Source organism: Orbicella franksi, chromosome 3 (genome assembly GCF_964199315.1).
Source record: "Orbicella franksi chromosome 3, jaOrbFran1.1, whole genome shotgun sequence".
NCBI lineage: Eukaryota > Metazoa > Cnidaria > Anthozoa > Scleractinia > Merulinidae > Orbicella > Orbicella franksi.
In genome coordinates, this window is record NC_138147.1 from 33,117,654 (window position 1) to 33,140,216 (window position 22,563).

The 22,563-nt window shown below is 37.6% G+C and overlaps 2 protein-coding genes across 5 annotated transcripts in view; both read right to left on the reverse strand.

The window, feature by feature from the left end:
* LOC145482164 (pleckstrin homology domain-containing family G member 5-like) overlaps positions 1-22,348 on the reverse strand; it is a 38,609-nt gene extending 16,261 nt beyond the window's left edge. For 2 of the 4 annotated variants that reach the window (XM_081460772.1, XM_081460774.1), the window contains exons 1-6: positions 18,318-18,726; positions 8,955-8,984; positions 8,133-8,200; positions 3,537-3,657; positions 2,859-2,952; positions 258-348 (exon numbers count right to left, since the gene is read on the reverse strand). In XM_081460772.1, the coding sequence (XP_081316898.1) occupies positions 258-348; positions 2,859-2,952; positions 3,537-3,657; positions 8,133-8,200; positions 8,955-8,984; positions 18,318-18,462 (549 nt within the window). In that variant the 5' untranslated portion in view covers positions 18,463-18,726. Of the gene's footprint in view, positions 1-257; positions 349-2,858; positions 2,953-3,536; positions 3,658-8,132; positions 8,201-8,954; positions 8,985-9,290; positions 10,282-18,317; positions 18,727-22,175 lie in introns of those variants that run through there. The other 2 variants (XM_081460775.1, XM_081460776.1) reach the window with 2 other exon arrangements.
* LOC145482168 (uncharacterized) lies at positions 10,458-14,696 on the reverse strand. The gene has a single exon (XM_081460780.1). It carries the CDS (start codon positions 14,694-14,696, stop codon positions 13,068-13,070), a length of 1,629 nt encoding a protein of 542 aa, XP_081316906.1. The 3' UTR covers positions 10,458-13,067.
* Positions 22,349-22,563: the final 215 nt, after the last annotated feature.

The following is a 22,563-nucleotide window of genomic DNA, read 5'->3' on the forward strand; positions in this document are numbered from 1 at the left end:
AAGCAACTATGGCCAGAATATATTGAGACCTAAATGCAAACTAAGACAGTCTGCAAATTCTATGTTGTGGTACGTAGATTATAAATTTGAAGACACGTCAAGCATGCAATGAAATAAAATAAACTTATCCCGGGCGGCTGGTAAATAAAATGTGTGACAGACTTATCTTATCCATTATAACAACAAACTGTTCTGCTGTAAAAATATTTGCACAACTGACATAGCCATGACAAAGCTGCTTTTTGTCGAATACTCACTTCAGTATTGTGTCTTCGAGGCTTCTTTTTAGCTGCAGCACTCAACTTGAACATACGCTTCCCAGAAGAATAGCCTCGATTCTTTTTATCTCTGTTGAAAAATAATCACATTAGACATCAACAACTACATCGTTTTAAATGACTCTTTGATAGACATCTAGGTTACCAAATATGGCAGAGGAAATTATAGAACCTAGATGAAAACCAATATAGCCCAAAATGCTGCCAGCTTCTCTGTTAAATAAAGAGGACACATTATTTCGTATAATATTCAAAGTTCTTTACATCAATCAATAATCAGGAAAAGGTACAACATGTTTGTTTAAAGTCAGAAAAAACCACACTAACATAAAGGAGAGATAATTACTAGCAAGTAAATATAAGTGACATAATTGATCTTCTAACAAGTAATAACTACTAACATGTACAGTAAGTTGAGGAAAAACTCCAAATTTAGCTTAGTGCATACCCATTGCTCTAAAACACCACATGAGTCAATATAAAAAATGCTAATAAAATAAATCAGACAGGAAACCGGAATAACCTAATTAATCTCACCTAATTCTTAATGTCCCCTGATAAGACTTATTCCAACCACAAACAAAATAGTGATAATAAATAATGAGATAAAAATAATATGAGGAACAATTTCCATTTATGAGCTGGAAGTTGTGATTTAAATTGGGAAACAATATACTATTCCTCTTTTATATTGATCCAGGAAATTGCAATTTGCTCTTTCTGTTTTCTTCTGCTAATTTTAATATAAGTGTACATGGTAAATAATCTATTCCCAAGGAGGATTACTAAGATATAAACCAATCTCTGAGTTACAGCAATTTTTTTCAATACACATTTGAACAGAAAGGTGACAGGAATAATATTATACAATCATGTACAGTGTAACTAAATATTAAATCAACTTTCAAGTGAGGGATATTCTTTTGATGTGCATGTCAGTCTCACTGGCATGATGTACAAACGTCACAAATCAATATCTTTCAAATGGTACTGAACATTAAACATGGACACAAAGTGGAAATTTATTATTTAAAAAAAAAAAGAAAGAAAAGAAACCATCCACAGTGTGACCCAAGAGTAATATACCAGTATTCTATTTTAGTTTTCGGTTGAGAGGGTTAAAAATATATATTAGCTACATCAAGATGTGTGACATATTGGTTAATTTTTAGTTTTGAGCCAATCTCAGCTGAAGTGAACCTACTTGACCTTACATGTAATGTCATAATATAGCCTCACATAAATTATTAAAATATTGTTACATGTATTTGACCACCACAAACTGGCTTGTCTCTATTAAGCAATTAGATTATGAGCTCGAGATTTCTATTGTGTGGTAGTTTACGAGGGTGCAGCCCAAGTCAACTATCACACATAGAAATCGAGAGCCAATAATCTAATTGTTATTGCGTTCAACGAAGTGGAACGCAAACCTAATTTTGACCTGTGGCTTTTCAGAGTTGGTTTCCCTGTGCACGGTTCTAGGCTGAAAAAAACCACATTCCTGTAAGGACACCAAAATGGCCACCCCGCTTGATTTTTGCAGGGGCATGTCACGGCCAGTAAACTGGTACTGGTACCATTTAATGCTATGTGATAAGACATATGGCGAACATGTGAGTATGTGAGCAGGCCATGTGTGCTCGTCTTTCCGATGGATCTTTTTTTTTGACTTCTTTCCATTCAGTCGCCGTACGCCTCGCTATTATGTGCTCTCAGCGTTAGATTTTGGCGAATTTAAACGCTTCGACGGCAGCATTTATCGCAATCTGATGGAATTGTCCTTGTTTATTAACCCGACTTGGCTTTGGGATGATAACCGTGGGAACAGCTACATTTTGATTGCATTTGTTGATTAGTTCCAGTCGCAACAGATAGCTCAGTCTTTATCCGGTCGAAATTTTATTGTTTGGAATCGGTGGAAAAGTACTCTGAAGGCAAGATCCATAAGACTACTTTATTCATCAGGGGAAATACTCGAATTAGTCGCGAAACGAGCACGCGACTGCAAATGCTAGCTTAGAATAATGTACGTAATTTAAATATTCTGTGAAACTTGAGAGACTACAGAAACTGGCAGCGTCACGCAACGTATCAACAAATCGTGACCTCTTCACTAGCATGGACTTTGACACTAGGCATATCTGACTGTAAAACCTCGGTTGCTGCTGAAAAAATGTTGATTTTAGCAATAGACAAAGGTTGAAAGTCGGCTAGTGAAATCATTTATTTACGATATATAATTCTATATTAAAGTGAGAGCGTCGAACGCACTCTCATAATCTCTGATTACTACTAGTTATTAATATACACCTACTAGTCATTCAAAACTTTATCTAAATCCTCCTCACAGACACTTCGAAAACACCAAGAAGCAGCCATCATTTTGTTAACAAGAGCACACTGCTACACTACTCACTACATATCACAAAATTGATAGTGAGTAGCGTAGCCAATCAAAGAACAGCATTCGTGATAGAATGCTAGTAGATTTATACTAAAACTTGGTAGAAATCAGATGAGTAGAAAATTTCAATTTATCTTTTTTAGCCAGACCACTACAACTGACAATATCCTTACACTTTTGGTTCAGATTCCAGGTCATCCTCGTTTCCTGAATCAGAGCCTGCCGAGTGGCTGGAGGGCGTCCTGATTAAATTAGTACTTGGCCTCTCTAAAGAGGAAAAACAAAAACATCAACCATGTCATCTGATAAACAGCTATTTTCACCCAATCATGTTAATTCATCATCACGTAGCCAGGTACTGAGAATACAAACAACTATCAACTACCGGAAACTGTTTTAATTAGTATGAACTGCCTACTTCTCAGAGCTGACGAAACAGACATACACGATAATCAAACTGAATAAATCTTATTAACACGCAGATATCATATATTATTTTATCTTATCATCGCATTTATTTATAGTCTTATTTTAAAAAGCACCTGTAGGGGGAGTGAAGACACTTCATGAATGCTCTGAAATGGTTAATTTATGAATTTATCACGGTATGATTTTCTTTCACATAATCGATATATTTTGGGAAAATGTTTGTTACCCTCATGGGTACAGAATAAGATTTCAGATAACCTGTTTAACCAGTCTATTTGAGTACTGACATCACAGAATAATTTATTTGTTTTATAAATTATTTACGTATTTTATAAAATATGTTACTGTCAGTTTTGCCTGGTCCTGCATGTGTACGATGTTCAATTCAGGTGCACTTATTTTATAGCCATCTAGAACCTTACCCGGTACGTCAAACCTTGCATGGTTTGAGCCAGAACCAAGGTGGTGAACCTCATCGCACCTTAGACAGAGCAGCAGGGGATGGCCATGGTTCGCTTCTTGGCAGTCTTCATGGTGACAGACCTGGCATTCAAAAAATAAATGCATTAAGACATGTACTGAAATTCAGGAGCAGCAAGTATTAAGAATCTGGTTACAGGAATACAAGCAGCACAACTTATGGATTGCTACCCATGGTTAATTACTTAAACATGTAATAAAAACCAAAATTAGTTAAAGAATCAATGCTAATTTATACAAGAACATTCTAGAAACCTGCATCTACACCTGAAGGAACGGAAATATATGCTGGATTTATTTAGCTTCAACTACTGTTAGCAGTAGTTAAAAATAGATTTCCCAGCATGTGCTAGTCTCTCAAAACAGCATTTCAAAACTATTTTAAACTACTTTTAAGCCGGTGTTTAGATGTTTACAGCAATGAATGGACAATGCTCTTCAACCAACTGTGACAAGATTCAGGGATACCTAAGATAACAAAACTTGCAATTTATTATTATCAACTTTTCAAATTCACTGTGGAATTAAACTCCATTACTGCTACTAGACACGTGTATGAATCGTGCTGCATTCTTTTTAGAAGGCTACTGAAGGGCATTATAACACGTGCTTTAGATCACATGATCATGAAATGAGTGCATGCAGGCGTCATGAATCTATTGCTTCTAGACCAATTTTGCAATTTAGAGACAAACAAGGGATTAGATTTCATGTTGAGAATTACCAATTGGATGTTTTCGGCACTGGTTTAAATTAACAGATATTAGTCCAAACATAAAATTACAAAAAGGCAAAAGTTAGCAAGAATATTTTCAGTGGTGGACAATGTTATACTGACATGAATGTGCATCTATGTAAAACTGGTAGAGATGATGCACATATAAGATCATTTTTTGTTCACGTCTACAATCACAGCAGTTGTTATGTCATGTATCGGCAGGCATACAAGAATTATATTACATTTACAAAAAAAAAATCAAGATTCTTTTTTTTCTTGCTACCATCTACACATAACTCTTACAGCAGAGCTGTTTTAAATTATCTTTTGTTATTTAAAAATAGTGTAATTTTCCAAAACAAAAAAATTGAACTTTTGTCTGGCACAAGGCTGCTATTTTGTCTCTTCTCACTTTGAAAACATTTTTAAAATTTTCAAAATTCTTTTCTTTTCAGAATAACAATTGATAAATTGAGCGTGACCTTACAGCTTTTCACAAATAACAACAAATTCTTGATAGGCAAGGGCACTGATTCCAAAGTTTATAAACAGTGAAATTGTTGAGATTAGAATGAATTTAACTGAAACTTGCACTAGAATTCCATATATTTACATATTTTTTATGTGAGGCATGAATGTGGTAAATCCATTTACTTCTTGTCACAGACTAAGGAGATTAAACACTTGTTATCAACAAATCTGCACAAGATTGAGAAAGATAACTACTTCTAATTGAATTCTTGTCAAAAAATCTGGTTTACAACTCCTCAAGATTAAGGCACATGAATGTACGTTAAAGCTTATGCAGGGGTGGAAAAAAATGCCATCCCATTGTCCAGAACAAGTTGACTTTCCTTCTGGGCAAGTAACTTTTCGTTCTCACTTGCTGATGGACAAGAGATCAGGCAAGTCATCTGCCAACTAAATCCTCAAACTTGCCCAAGGAAAGCACAACTTTAAAGCTACTTGTCCTAATGGTAGGCTGGAATTAAAGTTTTATTCGAATCAACACTAGCCATGAAAGACTAAAGTTGCAAGCTGAACCTTTGCATGCCGGTCACAAGCAAGGATAAAAAGAATTCTAGCTTGACCTGTGAAACCTTATTGTGTTTCGCAAAATAATGCAAGCCAACATGTAAGGTAGTTGAGGAAGTTAACATGATATCAGTCATGTCTTAACCAAGTATAAAGTTGATATGTGCAGGAATGTTATCTCTCTGTAAGAGTTTCTACCAGAGACTTCTAAAACAACTGTTGCCACACTAAGTGTAATAGTACACATATTTGATCTTATATAAACAAATAAAAAAATATAGACCTCGACCAAAGGTTGTATAATCATATTAATAACAGCATTCCTAACTTACAATTTTCAACCAGCTTAATGACATTAAACAGGCAGAAAAAATTACAATATACAGAAGTAGAAAGTATATTTCATATGCAAGCTATTTCTGAACTCTTACTTGTCAAGGTAAAAGTTAGACAATATCAATTGATTATAACTTCCTGTTACATTTATTTAGAAATTTATTTTGTTTAATTTTGAAACAAACTTAAAGTGGCTTTTAACATGCACCCAGATAAAGAATAAAAATTATTTTACTGACTGGGATAAAATAGAACAAAAACTCATCAGCACTGATCAGTGTGAATTCATAATTTAATTCCAGTTTTTAACTATGCAAAACATTTATTACACCCAATGGTCAACATTTCCTGAAGTCAAATCCATACTTAGCTGTATTGCATGAAAAGAATGCTGTAGATTATACAACAATCTATGCTTGTAGGAAAGGTTTATTTTTAAACCAGCCTTATCATCTTGTTCCAGTTGCAGCTGGAATCAAGATCAATCTTTCTCTACATCTCGATCAATAACAATAGCACAATTCATGTTTATTTTTGCTTAAAGTTAAATTTGAGACTGGATTTGCACTAATGATTTCACATGACCCACCTTAATCTGTATTTATAGTTAATGTTGCCAGTTCGTTCAACACACTTGCAAAGGACACAGCTACAGGTATAACATTCACTACACACATATTTTACTCAGAATAACATTAAATAATTATTACTGATTATCCTATAAATATCAATGAAATTCACACACCAGACAAACCTAACATTCTGCATGAGTTATTTTCAATTAAAAGGATTATGACCTGTTTGCTACTCAATTGGTTATCTCAGTACAACACAAACTCAAAACAATACAACAATGGTCCAAATCTTACGTAAGTGCAGTACTTGCAACTGAAGATTGAGCGAAGTTCATCACCTTAATTAGAAGCCCTGTACGTGCCTGAGTTATCTGAGAACAAAATTGTGAACCTTGCTCTGAAACTGGTTATCTACACCATTCTCCAATTTGTGACAAAAGATCAATGAATCAAAATTTCTCATTCAATTCAAATTTGAACTTTAAATTGCACTGCAGTACTGCTAGCCACCTAAGTTGCTAGAATCACACCCGATCCATAATAATTTCTTTTGCAAGATTCTATAAGTTAAATTTTAACTACAATTGGACATTAAAAAATGTAATAAAAATGGAGATCTCTATGGAGGTCGTAAAAAGTCTGCTACTTGTTTAAGTTATTTGGGATGAAGAACTCAGTGCTGATGAAACAGTAAGCAGTAAATTCTAATGTATTTTAACAAACCAATAACAGATGAAACTGTATGGGCCACATGAAAGTCAGCCGTTACATGATGACATCAATTTGTGGTTCTAAGACCAATCAGCCTTATTTTCACATGATCATTCTGGTACCTTTCAATATTTATAATCCTATGATATCTGACCTAAATGTCTGGATCAATCCATATAATTGAATATCTACTTCACAAGAAATATCACTAAACATGTTAGGCATACCTCCAAACCCTAAATACACAATGTAGCCATAAATGACTGGAAAAGTACATATATGTGCAAGAACTTTTGGAAAAATGTACAAATTTGTACATGCTATAACAGTTGTGAAGCTTTTATCAAATCCAAATTATAAGATACATGTCAATAAATCTATGTTGGAGAAGACTCTAGCCTAAATTATGGTGAGGTTTGCACGTGAACATGAGCTGACAGGACTTAAATTACAGATAATTTAATTACACCAGTTAAGTTAGGATATAATGGCTATTTGTTTGTTCTTTTAAATAAATAAGAATAACTTCATAGAAGTCGTCTTATAATTTTATAACCTAATATTCCATCAATCTGTATAATGTGATCCACCATCTATATATCAGGATTTCTGTTAATGAGGTTTAGAATGTTTTGAAGAACATGCATGCAATTATAGTGTGCTCTCAGGTAACAGATCACCTAAAATAGAGTAACCTTAGACACCCAGCAAACCCCAGAACGTGAGTCACAGAATGAATGAAAGATATATTTTTTTGCGCTAAAAATAAGACTTAAAAGCTGGATGAGGCGTCTCGAACATGCACTTCGCAAGAAACCAAATTTTGAACAACTTGATTAAATTCCTGATTTTATATTAATAGTTCAGTTACATTCTTTTGTTTTTATTGCTTATTACCATTATTTTCTACTGAAGGATGATTCTGGAAAACATATTTGTGGACTAGTAACAAGGTTTAATTCTCGATTTTGGTCACAATCAAAGGTCTCGGTCAGACTGATAAGCCCAGGAAAAATTATTCGCGAATTGAATACCGTATGCAAATTGTTCAAATCACGATACTTTTCCACTTCCAAGTTAGAGCTAAAAAAATATTTAAGACAATCGAGCCACAAAAATCAATCACGAACAGGTCTTAGTCATTACAGGAAAATCAATCTTACCTTCACAGCATTTTGCTTCTCTGTCTGTACATTGCTGGAACAAAGTTTCCCCTGGCAAACTCGCCGTTCTAAAATTTTGAAGCGATTCAAAGTGAAGGTTCAAGAAAACATGCAAAAGTTATATCACTATGGGCGCTCCTAAAAGTGCACTTTGTTAAAATAATTAAGCCTGCTGAGACTTATTGGAAGAAAATCACGTACCTAGAAAACGAAAGCTTGGTTTCAAATAAGAGCCAGTAAACAGGATTAACCGATTCGTTAAGAGTTTCACCGTGTAAGCACGTAACTAAAGCAATGATTATGCATTCGATTTGAAATATATTTCCAATTTCTCGTCACGAGAAGAAAATCAAAATCAAAATTAGCAAACAGACTTTCTTCTTGCAGCCCATAAACACCTTCTTTTGTTTCAAGGCCTCCAACAAGTTTAGAATTAAAAAAGATTTGTGTACTCATTGGTTTCACAACTACAAGCCATTTACGAACAACTTGATCAAACAATAATATAACTTAAATTCCGCAAGCTAAAACGCTTACGAAAACGCCTAAGGCTCGCAAAATGACGATGAATATTCTCGTTGATTGCAACCTCAAGATTTAGCATAATCTGACCATCCTCGCTGATAAACGTAGATGGCTTGCAAGGCAAATTTAAATGAGTAGTGGAAAAAATGTCCATAAGAAGCTTATGTAGCTTATATAAAGCATACAGCACTTTTCTCTGGCACTTTGACTATGTGCAAACTACAAAGAAATCAAGGCTTCTCTATTATATCGCAGTCAGTCGTTAGTTAAATAAAGAAACGATGACAATTACCGTACCTTTCTCGTAATGGTCGAAATCATCCCGACCTAGAACGCAAGAGTAGTGTCACATTTAGTTCAACGAGCACTGAGCACTACAACACAACACGGTAACACACCAAACTTCAAACGAAACTTTCGTTAAGCCAGTCATTCACCCTGGTCTAAACAGAGAACACTTAAAAACAACACTTAAATCCCTTCGGACACGGCAAAGGCTTTATCAATTTCTTGTTTCGCAAAGATACCGCGCGGTTTTTAACCAAATCTGACATCTTCAACTACCGGTCATCTAAACGCAAAAGTTCAGATTATAAAGCAAGAAGCCCGCCGAAGCGGCATAAAAATGCTCACCGATTTCGGGCATATCGTCAAGAACTACTACCAAACACTACATCCGCTATCATTCCTTACGCCGCAAAGATAAATTAACCGAATTCTGCCTGCAGGAAGGAAAACTGTCGGCAAAGAAACGCAGGAAACAATTTTCTCCACTCAAAACAATCGAGTCAACCGCTCTCTAATATCCCTGACGGCTTCAGATCATCGTAGATTTAGAACATGAAATTCGAGCCCATTGCACGTGCTCGAATCGATTCCGCTTCGAATGTCTTAAACGGGCACAGACGTCTTTTGCACGTTTCAGACAAACGTTGATTTACCAGAGCAGAAGGAACGAACCAAGAGTACAACTTGTCACAAGATTCTGAACAAAGCAAAAGGGGCTCCGCATGATGACGTCACATGGTAATGACCTGATAATTACAACTGTGCAGACAACCAATCAAGACACGAGATGGAAGCTTCGCCGGACAGTCTCCTCTACAAACATAACAGTCTCAGGTCCGAAACGGACTCAAAACCTTTCTTATCAGCTCTAAATCAGCCGTTTTAATGACAATCGAAACTAAATAACATACGAAATAGCTATTTGCTGCGTCTGTTTTAGCTTGTGTGAGTGACCCGACAGCAGATAATTCGTGCAAGCTTTTTATTCACATTTCGTTTTAATACTCATTGTTTTCTGGCCGTATCAGACCGAAACCAGGTAGTGACCGATCTCACATTGATTGGGTATTCATATTTCACAAGAGTGAAGTCGAAGTTTGAGTCTATCAAAACTCAAAATATTATTTACTAAAATATTTATGTGCGCATGTTTTCTTTGCAAAACGTTTTTCAGAACGCCGGTTGGTTTGAGTTTGTAAACAATGCCTAGTCATACCATAATAGCTAAACGTACAACAATACGGGTTTTGTTTTTATTCTTTCTGACCAGAAAAGACGGTCCAAAGCATTGTTTTTCCAGACTTTCTGTCCTAATGGAATGAGGTTTGAACCTCGATGACACAACTCGGAGAAACAGACTTCTAGAAGCACACTGAAGACATTTCATTGAAACAAGTTTGAAAAACCTGAAAACCTGTCTTTGGAAGGTGTAAACCACCAAAAAACAAAATCCTTTAAAAAAACGTTGTTTTGTCTATCGATATGGCAGGTTTTTTAATTACAGAAGGACTTCTAAGCTCTGTTAATTAAAACTGTAATCAGTTCAGTGAATTAGAATTGACGTCAGAAGGCCAAAATAGCGGTTAGGAAAAAAATCATAACGCACTTTTCGAACCACATTTTTGGGCAGCATTGAAACTGATACGAAAACCGTTACTTCAGTACGAAATGTCGCCATGTAAATAATCCTGAAATATGAATTCATGCTTGCCTCTATTTACTACTGCAAACAAAGGTTTAATGTGCAAAACAAATATTTTGTTACCTGAATACAATTTCATAGCAGCCGTGATGAGCGGAAATTAACCCTCGAATTAGAGTTTCGGAATGAAAACTAGCCTGGTATCATTGTAGATATCACACCTATCAGTCCAATGAATCGAGAAAAAGTCTAACTTCCTAATAGAAGGTTACAGTACCGGCGTTATCATGCTATGGCCCTCACGGAATGTGACCTTAGTTGGCATTTCCTGAAAAATAATTTTTGGTATTCAAGTGCGATAACTCTCATAAAATGGTATCTACTTGTTTCCGTTGTTTGTTTAATATGATACGGGTCAGTTTTATCAGTCGTTAAGAATTTCTTTAAACAATCCAAGTAGTATTTTCTGAGGCCGAAATAACCAAGTTTCCCGCCGAGAAGCGAAATTTTTCCCCTGCTCTCGCTACCCCCACGTGGAATTGTATATGGACTTGTTTCACCGCCCCCGTCGAACTTTGTACATGTCCTCGGCTTAAATTACACTTGGATTCTCTTCATGTGGAACGATATCTTTGTGGTAAGGTCCAGTGGTTGAAGTGTCAGAAAATATTTTGCAAAAATTTTGGTTGATGGTGAAATTCTTTATGGTCTTGTGTTTGACGCAAATTGAGTTTTCATTTCCTGAAAGGAAATGCGACTCTCTTTAATCAACAGAGGCCGAGAATATTCTGCCGAAGTGAAGGGAAAGTGGAAAAATAATGGCTTCCGTGAGCGTCTTTATCTCGGGCTACTACGCAACCTAACATAATCGTTCAATTCTCATTTTGCAAGTGATTATAAAAAAGATCTAACTGCGATGATCCGCCATGTCTTTACAATTCTCAACCTGATGTGTTACACTTTTCTCAGCAATACTCAAGATACTTTTTAAAAAAAACTTTCATTCTTCGCCTAAATTTCAGTCAGTCAATTTATCTTTCCTTTAGCCAGTACTGGTATGTTTTTCGTCGAATTATTAATTACAAAGAAGCATCGATGAAGACAATAAACGCAAACCGTATTTCCTGTCAACGTTGAAGTCAGTGGTTCACGCCCGACGTATGCAATAGATTGTGAGTGTTTCCTTCCGAAAAATAACCAATCGACAGGATTTATATCCAATAGAATAACTCTTAGTTTGGGCTCGGTTTCCGCGGTTGTAGTAATTCTGAAGCAATCTGGACGGGGGCGAGTAGGCCTATGACTTGTACTGGGGTACTTACGCACCCGAATTAGAAAATAACGCTCTAAGAGTGATTGTGGCTCCTGGTGATGACGATCAATTTTTTTTTCTCAAATGTCGTCGGTACAAAGTCAATGAAGCATGTTATGAGAACAATCGATCAACAAGTCGATTTTTTTAAATATTTATTGCTACAAGAAAAGAAAAGAGAAACACTGGATATCCTGTTTCCGATATGACCAGCTTTGATTTCATTATTTTTAGCACATAATGAATCCAACGCGATTTCCTCTGTGCGGTAAATGGGGTGAGACTACAAAAGACCTACTCCCTCATTTCCCTGGATTATCTTGAGGCCTACCCTGGGGCAACAAATGGCGCGCACGTTTGGCGGAAAATACGCGTGGATGGCGAGAATCACGCGCGTCATTCAGTGACTGTTAATTTTATGGCCGTTTCCAGGAAGTCTGCTCGACTAATCTAGGTTTTTTAAGTTTTTCGGTTCTGGGTCAGTACCAGACCTTACTCGTATACACTAAGGCCTCAAGGCATCAATCGAATTGAATTGAATCATGTATTGACTGACGTTAAGGGAAACCATTGAAAATATACGTGTGAATTGCTGCGTGTTCTGAGTCACAACATTGGTTTCAAATTGCTCACGCACAAAGGATGTTATCTCTAGAACATGACACTGAAGGAACAGCAGGGAAGAAAGCTTAGATAACACAAACCAGGGTTTTATATCTTATATCATGGGGAGCGGTGATATACGTTACGTTTTAAAATCACGGTATCCTGGTGGAAAAGCCGATTAGGAGATTTGGAGAATTCCAAAGTACGACGAGAGTATACTGGGCTATTCACATCGGAATTTTAATCTGGGTTTCGGTCAGACTTTAGTTCAGGTTCTTCATTTCGATCGCTTGGTCTAAATCGTTCAAGTACGGCTTAAGTACCCACCTATTCCATGTACGTCACGATAAGTCAATGTTTTGACCGCAAAGACCACTTTCTCTCGTCTACCCCTCCCAAATAAATCATAAAATTTCCTTACTCTCCCCTCTCTCTAGGAACTTCATTGAGTATCTCTTCCACTCACCCCATTCCCCCACGGTATGTGTGACGTACCTCTGATGCTTTGGTTCGACGTTCCGGAGGACGCCTGAGGCCAAGTACTTAAAAAGGGGCGTGGCTCTCACGTCCCGCCGCCGATCTCGGCGGCGGAACGCGCGTCGAAGGTGGGACTCGACGTGAAAGAGCAGACTTCGATATCATCTTCAATTTCGAAAGTGACGATGCCGGAGGTAGAGCTCCGAACGCGGGAAGGTGGCGAGGGCACTTCTACCCTGGACCTGCGTTCAACGGAGGCGGGCGAGGGCACCAGTCTACGACCGTTTTCGGCTTGGCTCTCGTCATAAGGACGCACCAAAATTTGTGTGACTCTGCCTGATGTGGGAGGGGAGCTTCTTCCCAGAACATTCAACCACGCACGCGTCAAAGAACTACGATTGGAGGTCTGGGGAGTACTCTGGATGGCACGGTCGCTAGAGGACCTAGGATTACCGTAAATGGCGCTGTTGCTCGAGGACTGGGACTTCCCGGGAGATGTGACATCATGAACGCGATTACTTCTCCTCTGTGCAATCCTACTGATAACACCTCTAAGAAACCCTCCTCGACTGTCGCTCTTGTTTTCTGGGGAAGGAGTTGGAGTCAGCGCCGGAGGAAGGACACTTTCCTCAGATTTACTTCCACCTCTGGACACCGAGCCTTCAACAGAATTGTTCTGTCGTCTTTTTAGAACCCTGGTAAGTGCTCCAGGTCTGGGGCTCGCGCACGGAGAGGGTACAGGTGAAAATCGACCACTGCTTTTAGTTCGGTGGTCATCTCCCTCAGTTGCGAGCGGTTGGTCTGTGGACACAAACAGGATGGAACCGTTTAGAGCGATTCCTTCTTCGGGCTTGTTTTCAGCGATTTCCGCGTGTAATTCCTCCACTGGGCTGATAGAATCAAACTCCGGTTCCTCCGACGGTTCTTCAGGTTCTTCGTTCCTGAAGAACATTTTGAATTTGATAGAGATGGCCACGTGTCCAGTTACAGAGGACTGGGAGCAGTTTTCTTCGTCATCACTGTCGTCCTCAGAGCAGGCAATCGCATCAAACAAGCATGGATGGTGTATTAGCCACTCGTCACTTGAGGGGATGTTACATGAAGGACTTTCTGCTGATGTAGACGCGCCCTGATTCACATCACTTTCCCTTCTAGCAAGCGCTACCTCTCGCGCCTTCGTGACTCTTTGGTTGACGTCTTTCCATGCAGTTCGGTGAAGCTGTGTTAAGAACTCCCTGCGAGTCTCTTCATCAACCTTGTATGGTTTAGCAGCAGTCTTTGCATATTCCTCAATCTTCTTACTTGCAGACGGGTGGTTTAAGTCATCCTTAGAAACACTGGATTTCAAACCATGGGCGACTTGACTTGCCTCCTCTGCTTTCTCAGCCATCGTACTCTGTACCTCACGCCAGCCCGCCCGTTCTTTCTCGCATAACTCATTTATCCTATTGAACCGATCACTCACCGAATACGGGAAAAATCGCTCAGGATTAGGACGGTGGAAATTCATCTCTAAACTGGCACTCTTTTCTGATCTGGCTGTCTTCGGGGGTGAAGTTTCGGGGCCGTCAGCCGTACAACAAAGGCGTAATTGGCAATTCCCCATTTCGACGAAAAACAGCAACAATTTTCTCTCTTTTATCAAACGAAATTCTTCCTCGACCGGGGAAACGAAATGATGTGTTCTGTTGCATTGTGACGTGTTTTTCGTCATACCGAACTATGTTTGCGCGCGCGCAAATCTTAGAAAATTTAAAATAATAACATTCCGTTTTACCATTATGGCTCCTGGTTTTACTTGCATGATTTGATTTTGAAGTCTACCTACTAACAATCTTAAACAAAGATGTTTTTAAACAATATAAACATTTTAGACTTATTAAATATGAAATTTCCGAGTTTACCTTGTACCTCTGTTTCAAAACAAGTCTTTGAGCAAAACCTTTCATATGAAAATGAGTTGGATTCGTGTGAAAATGAACCCCGTCGGGGGAACCCATTTTCTTATGAATGGTTTCGCACGAAGACTCGTTTTGAGACAGAAGCAAAAACCAACTCTGAAATTGCCTATTTCGACCTACGAAGATTTTCCGACAAGGTTAATTCCGAATAATTCCGAAGATCTGCCGAAGTTAACGTCAACGAAGCCGAGTAGCAAACAAAACGATGGAGAAGTTGGTGATCTTTCGGCTCTGTCACGAGAATTACCTCAGACTCAACCTCACGACCAGTTTTAACACTTTTCTTTCGCTCTCAGTAGCTGCATATCTAGATATTTAAATGCCTTTTCTCAGGGTGTTTCGCACTTGTTATTAGTATCAAAACTTGAAGTGAGCGTTCAACACCAGGCCTTCAGTCTCGTGATTTCGCGCGTCACGTCTCGTCCACACTACGCCGGAGGAATTTAAAAAACGGAGCTTTATCTTTTCCGAATAGGCCTTCTGTCCACACTAATTAATCCGCAACGAAAACGGAGCTTTTCGAAAACGATCTTCAAACCGGAGGAATTTGAAAACGCCGACTTTGCGTTTTAGTGTGGACGAAAAACATTTTGAAAACGAAGCTTTTCAAAAAACGATGACTTTACTGTAATCATTACACTCCCTATCCGTATTTTACTCAAATACGAATACAAAATGAAGGTGATTGTTGCGTTTTCAAATTTCTCCGGCGTAGTGTGGACGGAAAACATTTGATGTGTTTTTAGAGTGAAACCTCCATTTTTAAATTCCTCCGGCGTTGAGTGGACTCTCAGAAATGACTGGATTTTCGGGTTTTGAAACAAACCACTGATTCAACATTTTTTCCCCAGAGCTTGTAGCAATTTTTTTTAGGAAACAGTTGAGTTTGACAGTGACCTTTATTCAAGTAAATTCTTCTTTTATCTTTTTATGTGTTTTTCTAAATTGTACAAGTTTCCTTGAAGAGCGTCAGCTCCTGCAGTTTATGCGTAAAAAAATGTATTATTATTTTATTAATTCTGGAACGGTCGATGAATAATTTTTCCTCATTTGCTTGTCCTAGCGAGGCTTTGAAAAATCCCCGTCTGTCGGCCCGTTTTTCTGGGGAAGGCGTTGTAGTCTGTCACGTTCTTCAGGTTCTTCGTTCCTGAAAAATAATTTGAATTTGATAACTTTGGCCACGCGTCCAGCTGCAGAGGACTGGGAGCAGTTTTCTTCATCATCGTCGTCGTCCTCAGAGCACACAATCGAATCAAACAAGCATGGACAGTGTACAAGCCACTCGTCACTTGAAGGGACGTTACATGAAGGGTTTGCTGTTGAAGTGGACGCACCCTGATTCACTCCATTTTCTCTTCTAGCGAGTGCTATCTCTCGTGCCTTCATGATTCTTTGGTTGACGTCTTTCCAAGCAGTTCGGTAAAGCTGTCTTAAGAACTCCTTACGGGTCTCTTCATCAACCTTCTTTGATTTAGTAGTAGTTTTTGTATATTCCTCAACTTTCTTACTAGCAGCGTATGATGGGTTGTTTAAGTCATCCTTATAGACATACGACAAGAATCGCTCAAAATTAGGACTGTGGGAATTCATCTCTTTAGCACTCTTTTCTGATTTGGCTGTCTTCGGGGATGTATTTTTCGAGTTGTCAGCCATACAACAAAGGCGCGATTGGCAATTCCCCATTTCAACGAAACACCAACAATTTTCTCGCTTTTATAAAACGAACTTCTTCCTCGACTGGCAAAAAGAATTGATGTGTTCTGTTGAGTTCTGTTGCATTGTGACGTGTTTTTTGATCATATCAAGTTAAGTTTTGCGCGCGCTCAAATCTTTGAAATTAAGAACAAAAACATCCCATTTCAGGACATGGGTTCGATTCCTGTCGGGGACTCAGATTTTTTCTTTGTCCTACGCTCGTGTCATGTTGACTAGTTCACTTTTCACATTTCACATCCCATTTCACTTGCATGATTTGATTTTGAAGTCTACAAGATGAATTCACTCACTAACAATCTTAAACAAAGAGGTTTTATAAACAATATAAACAATTGAGATTTATTTATATGAAATTTGAAAAAAAAACAGAATAGGCTACTTCCGAGACTCATTTTGACGCCGAGGCAAAACTCAACTCGGAAATGGCCTATTTCAACCTACGAAGATTTCCCGACAGGGTTAGTTTCCGGAATAATTTCGAAGATCTGCCGAAGTTGTCGTCAACGAATTAAGCAAACCAAAGCCGAGTAGACAATAAACAAAGGAGAAGTTGGTAAAGCTCTGTCTCGCGTATTACGTCAGACTCAACCTCACAACCAGTTTCAACACTTCTTTCACTCTCAGTAGCTGTCTATTTAAATATTTACATGCCTTTTCTTAGAGTGTTTTGTACTTGTTATTAGTAGCAGAAATCCAAGTGAGCATTCCACATCAGGACTACAAGACCTACAGTATCGCGATTTCGAGCTTCATAAAACTTTGACTGAATTTTCAGGTATTGTAATTGAAACAAACCACTGACTCAATATTTTGTCTCCAGAGTTTGTACAAACATTTTTTTAGAAACTGTGGAGGTTGACAGTGAGATTTATACAAGTAATTTTTTTTCATTGAGTTAATGCGTAAAAAATGTGTCATTATTCTATTTTAAAATACTGGAACGGTTCCTAAATAATTATTATCATATGTCATGTTTGCTCATTTGTTTGTCTCGGCGAGGCTGTGAAAAATTTAATATGAAGGCATCCATCGGAAATGCATTTCTGTTGTTAGATGATACTAGAACCGGAAATTGGTGTGAAAACTGATTTGATAACGTACGCGTAACATTAACATTTTAAAATAACATCACGCTCGCTTGATTTTATCATCACAGTAAGGCTCGTGAATATATGAACTGCAGTTCTCCCTCGAAATCAATTTTCATAGAGATCTTTATCTCGTGATCTTCACGTCCGCAGCTAAAGCCTAATTTTCTCCCAACTGACATACATCGGTAGCACTCATTCAGTAAATATTTCGTCCTTTATGCGCGGCTTTTTTTTACACGACTTTAAAAAGCATTTTTGCAGGTTAGGTTCTGAAAAGAACAAAAAGCCATTTTAATGCAGCAACTTTCGTTCACTCCTGCAGCCATGAGTACTGAGTAGGCTTACGTTAAACAAAAGGCAAAATTAGCATATAATTTATTTGCTCCATACAGCACATGTTCATGTACGCTGGCCGAAAAATTGAAAGACTTAATGACTGCCGACACGCGAATATATTGCATGGGTAGGTATTGTTACGAGTTTTGGCTGTAGAATGTGACTTTCAAACAATGTTAACATCAAGCCGCTGGGAGAAAACTTTAAAAAAAAACCATATCTTAAACTTACCTCTTAAAATTCGTCGGAGCAAAAGTATTTCAAGAAAACACATCCAATATTGTCGTCGCTGTAATGGCAATATACTGTTAAACTGAACTTCGGTTTGGTAAATTCCATGTGAGGTTTTTGTAAAATAGCAAAAACCACGACGCATTCACCCGGCTTTGCACTGATTGCCTCAAAACTCCATTAGAAAAACTCGGTTGACGAATGATCACGAATCACCAGTATATTAAATATTGTCGTCATAAAGTAAATGGCGAATATTATTCAAAACCACATAAAAGGTTTTCTCTTGACTTTGGTTACCCCGGTGATGTTTGAAGTTCTATTGTTGAAACACTTTAAAATGTCAAAGAACATATTTGTATGTCGTAAAATTTTGACTGGCGGAGAAACTTAACAACTTGGGAATTCAGGTAATTTATCTAGTAGAGGTCTATTACAAAGAATGTGAAAACTTTTCTACGAAGATAAGCCCTTCAACAAAACGCACGCTGAACTTTGACAAAACGAAACTTTTCCGCGTCACCATAAAATAAACATAAGGTGGGAAGTTCATGGATAGTTGTAACAACTGTCGTGTGATTACTACTGAATGAATTGTGTCCACTGATTTTTGACGTGGAACTTGAATGCAATGCAGAAATTCAAAGTGTGGGGATACAATCTTACGATTACATGACGTCCATCTAGATAGAAAGACAGCAAGAAATCTTTTCTTTAAAAATCAACAGACAATGGAAATAAAAGTGTGATAGCGGATACAGTCTATGAAAAAAAGAAAACAATTTCGAATTCATCGATCATTTATTTCTGTTTCGGTTTAGTGACACTTAAATGAAGTAGTTAATGGATTGATCTTTGGTCCCTCGTGGGTGTTATGTGTCTTCTACTCGAAACAGTACTGTCATTTTTACTACTTACACCGTAATAGCTTTTATTTGAGATATTACACATGCAGACTGAGCTGCGCCACATAAAAGTATCGCTAAATACTGCTTTCATTTAAGTGTCGCACACTAGGGATTTATGCGCAGACTGTAGCAATGGGCCACCTTGTACAGCATGCTAAACAGTGCCAACAATGCTACCCAACAGCTCTCATTTGAATGGTCACACACTAGGTTTTATCCGGCAACAGATTTACAAGTTAGAACCACCTTGTACAACATAATAAACAGTACCACATGAAAGTACTGCTTAATAGCTTTTATTTGAATGATCACACTCCATTCACACATTAGGGTTTCATCCACATACTTAAAGTTAGAACCACCTTGTACGGCATAGTAAACAGTACCACGTGAAAGTACCTCTACTGCCCAATACAACTTTTTTTTGAGTAGTCATACAATACGATTTCAAGATTTTTTTTTTTTTTTTTTGGGGGGGGGGGAGTGTGGTGATGGTCAATGATTGCTCTGTCAGTTCCTGACAATTAAGGTGGGACACACCATGTTTCCAACATTTTTTCGTAGCTAAGAGTGAACTCCAAACTATGGCAAAGTACACATTCTTAAAAAGTTCAAAGAGCAAAGATTATGAAAAAAATATTTGTGTACCCTATAACTGTATTGTAACCTGACACAGGCTGATTAAATCTGCCACCTGCTGGGGAATGCCAGGGCTTACTTGAGAAAAGATAACTCCTACTAGAACTGATCAAAAGGAATAATTTTTACATTTTACAAAAGAAGACAAACAGCTTGCTGGGATAAGCATAGAGATTTTTGAAAAGTTAAAAGCACGTGAAATGATGACCAGTTAAATCTGATACAGAAAATCTAGCATACGTTTCAATACATAACTTTGACAGAATGCACTGGATGGAAAAGTTCTATGCTTATCCCACAGAAGGTACTAAAAACAACAAATCCTGAAAATTTTAGCTCAATTGAATAAATCCTTCTCAAGATATCTTTTCTAGAAGGCGAAAATAACTCGTTTTGAGAAAACGAGCTTTAAACTTACAGTAACAGTACTTGTCAAAATAAAACTTCGATACCTTAAGATTCGAGTTCCGTAAAGAACAAAACTTCGAATTTCTTTCAGAATTTTAGCTTAAGTCCCGCCTTAAGTGTTGTGTTTCGCGCGAGAGAAAGATACTGGATCAAGAATTTTAAACGACACAAGGATTTGTTTTTTTATTTCCCCACTAGGCGTCAAACAAATAACCTGTTAATTGCGTGCAATGATCAGATTTTCTAGCACGTACCTGGCACAGCAAGCAGATTCCGTGGGAGTTAGATCATATATACTAGATTGATTTTATTGTTTCTGCTACTATTTTAGACATTATTCACAGGAACAAGTCTTTTTTAGGACCTGCTATATGTTGTGAATTTCCTAAAATGTAGCTTGACCTTGTTCGTTTGAAATCTTCACGAATTTTAGCTTTTTGTTTTGAAATTCGCTTCAAGTCAGGGCTTCCAAAAGAGAAAGCTCCTTACCTATGGAAAAGAGCGTATTTTAAGACGTTTTCTATACAAAGCAAGTAAAACCCCAAATTAAATTTACCAAAAATTCAAAATGTCTTACATCTAAATTTTCCTAAGTATCAATGTTGGAAAGATGCGTGACCTTTTCCATTCGCTAAGGTTCGCTCGCGTGATCGCGTGAGCGCGTGATATCGCGTGTTTTCACGTTAGTGTGATGCGCAACATCACTCGAATACGGAAGGCCCCACATAAACTATACTTCCGTAGAAACGTTTTGTATTTTAAAGCGAATCGAAGTCAATGACGAAAGGATAATAGCTCAAGCAATGGCATGATTTTCTCCTTCTTTAAAGTTGTTTGCCCGAGGGTTTCAAGAAAGCTTTTTGAATATGCACGATTTCGCCACTCTATCACGTCGGACGCTAATGAAACCTTTGGGTATTTAATGAACTTAAACTTGTTTTAGCATTAAAGGGCTGAAACAAAACTTGTGAATTTCAAAGACATTTCAATCTAGCGCAATTTTCTTTTCCGGTCGAAACTATTATCAACGGCAGAGTCTTTGATCGAGATACGAGGAGAAAAGAATATTTATTTTATTTTATGTTTACAATAAATTAGATTACCTGTCGTATTTTCTGTCAAAATCACGAGTAAATATTATTTTTTGCCAGAGACACTTGGAACATACCATTTTTGAAAGATAAGTTGAAACCGTTCTTGCGAGATAAAACTAGAATATTCGAATCCGAAAAAGACAAACTACCAATGTAAGGAAATACACTTGCATGCCGTGGTTAATAGATAACATAAGATTAAAGTATCACGCATGTACTGTAGGGACGAGTAATCTTTGAATCGAGTTCGTTACCTAGATTCACATTCTAGAACATTTTCAAAATTGTTCCTCATTGCTACTGTTAACCGGCTTTTCACTGCTCTACAGCCCATGTCATGTGTCTCAAAAAAACTATTTTAAACATTAATTTGTTTTGCATTAATAAAAACACTATATGTTTTCTTACCTTGGTCGGTAATGAGGTAAGTCGAAAGAAAGATTTCGTGTCAGAAGCTTACAGTGTCGCAAGTTGAAAACATGTACTGTTGACTTAAAGATCGACCTTAATTTGATCATTAATTTTCATCAAGGAAAAATTAAGTGTTATTTCATATCAACACTTGAGTGCCATTTGCAGCTCTCTAGTTATCTGGGAAATAAAATATTCAAAAATACAAGAAAACGTGTTTTTGGAATCGCGCTTTGGTGAAATAATTTGCAACGCTAAATTCTTATTTGGAAACGCCCTTCATTGCGAATTTTCTCCCATTTCAAACCAGCTGAGCTTTAAAATATAACTCATGCACAGATCATAATTGTAACTAGAAAGCAAATATAAAAAATATGTAACATCGAGCTTTTACTTACCGCTGCTTATTGACCAATAAATTTCTTTGACTAATCCAAGTGAAAAAGCGAGGATAAACTCCATAACCTTTTTACGGCAAGCAGTCTGTGTCTAATCTGACCATGACCAAAGCGAATGGAACCAGAGCCAGTTTTCACTTCTCTTGTTTCCAGTTGTTGTCTGTGGCACACAGAGACTTACGTTTGTCGGCATAAACAACTGTCTCGAAACATTTTTGTTCTTCAGTGTAAAAGACCTATCAACTGCCATCAACTTCCGTGATCTGCATTTGTGATTGGTGCACGTGATGCACGAAGTGTTGAGTGACAGGGGAGATTGTGACGTAGGTCATTTTATGGGGTTTGTTTTGGCGACCATTGTTTTTCAACCAAATTTTTAGCAAGGTGT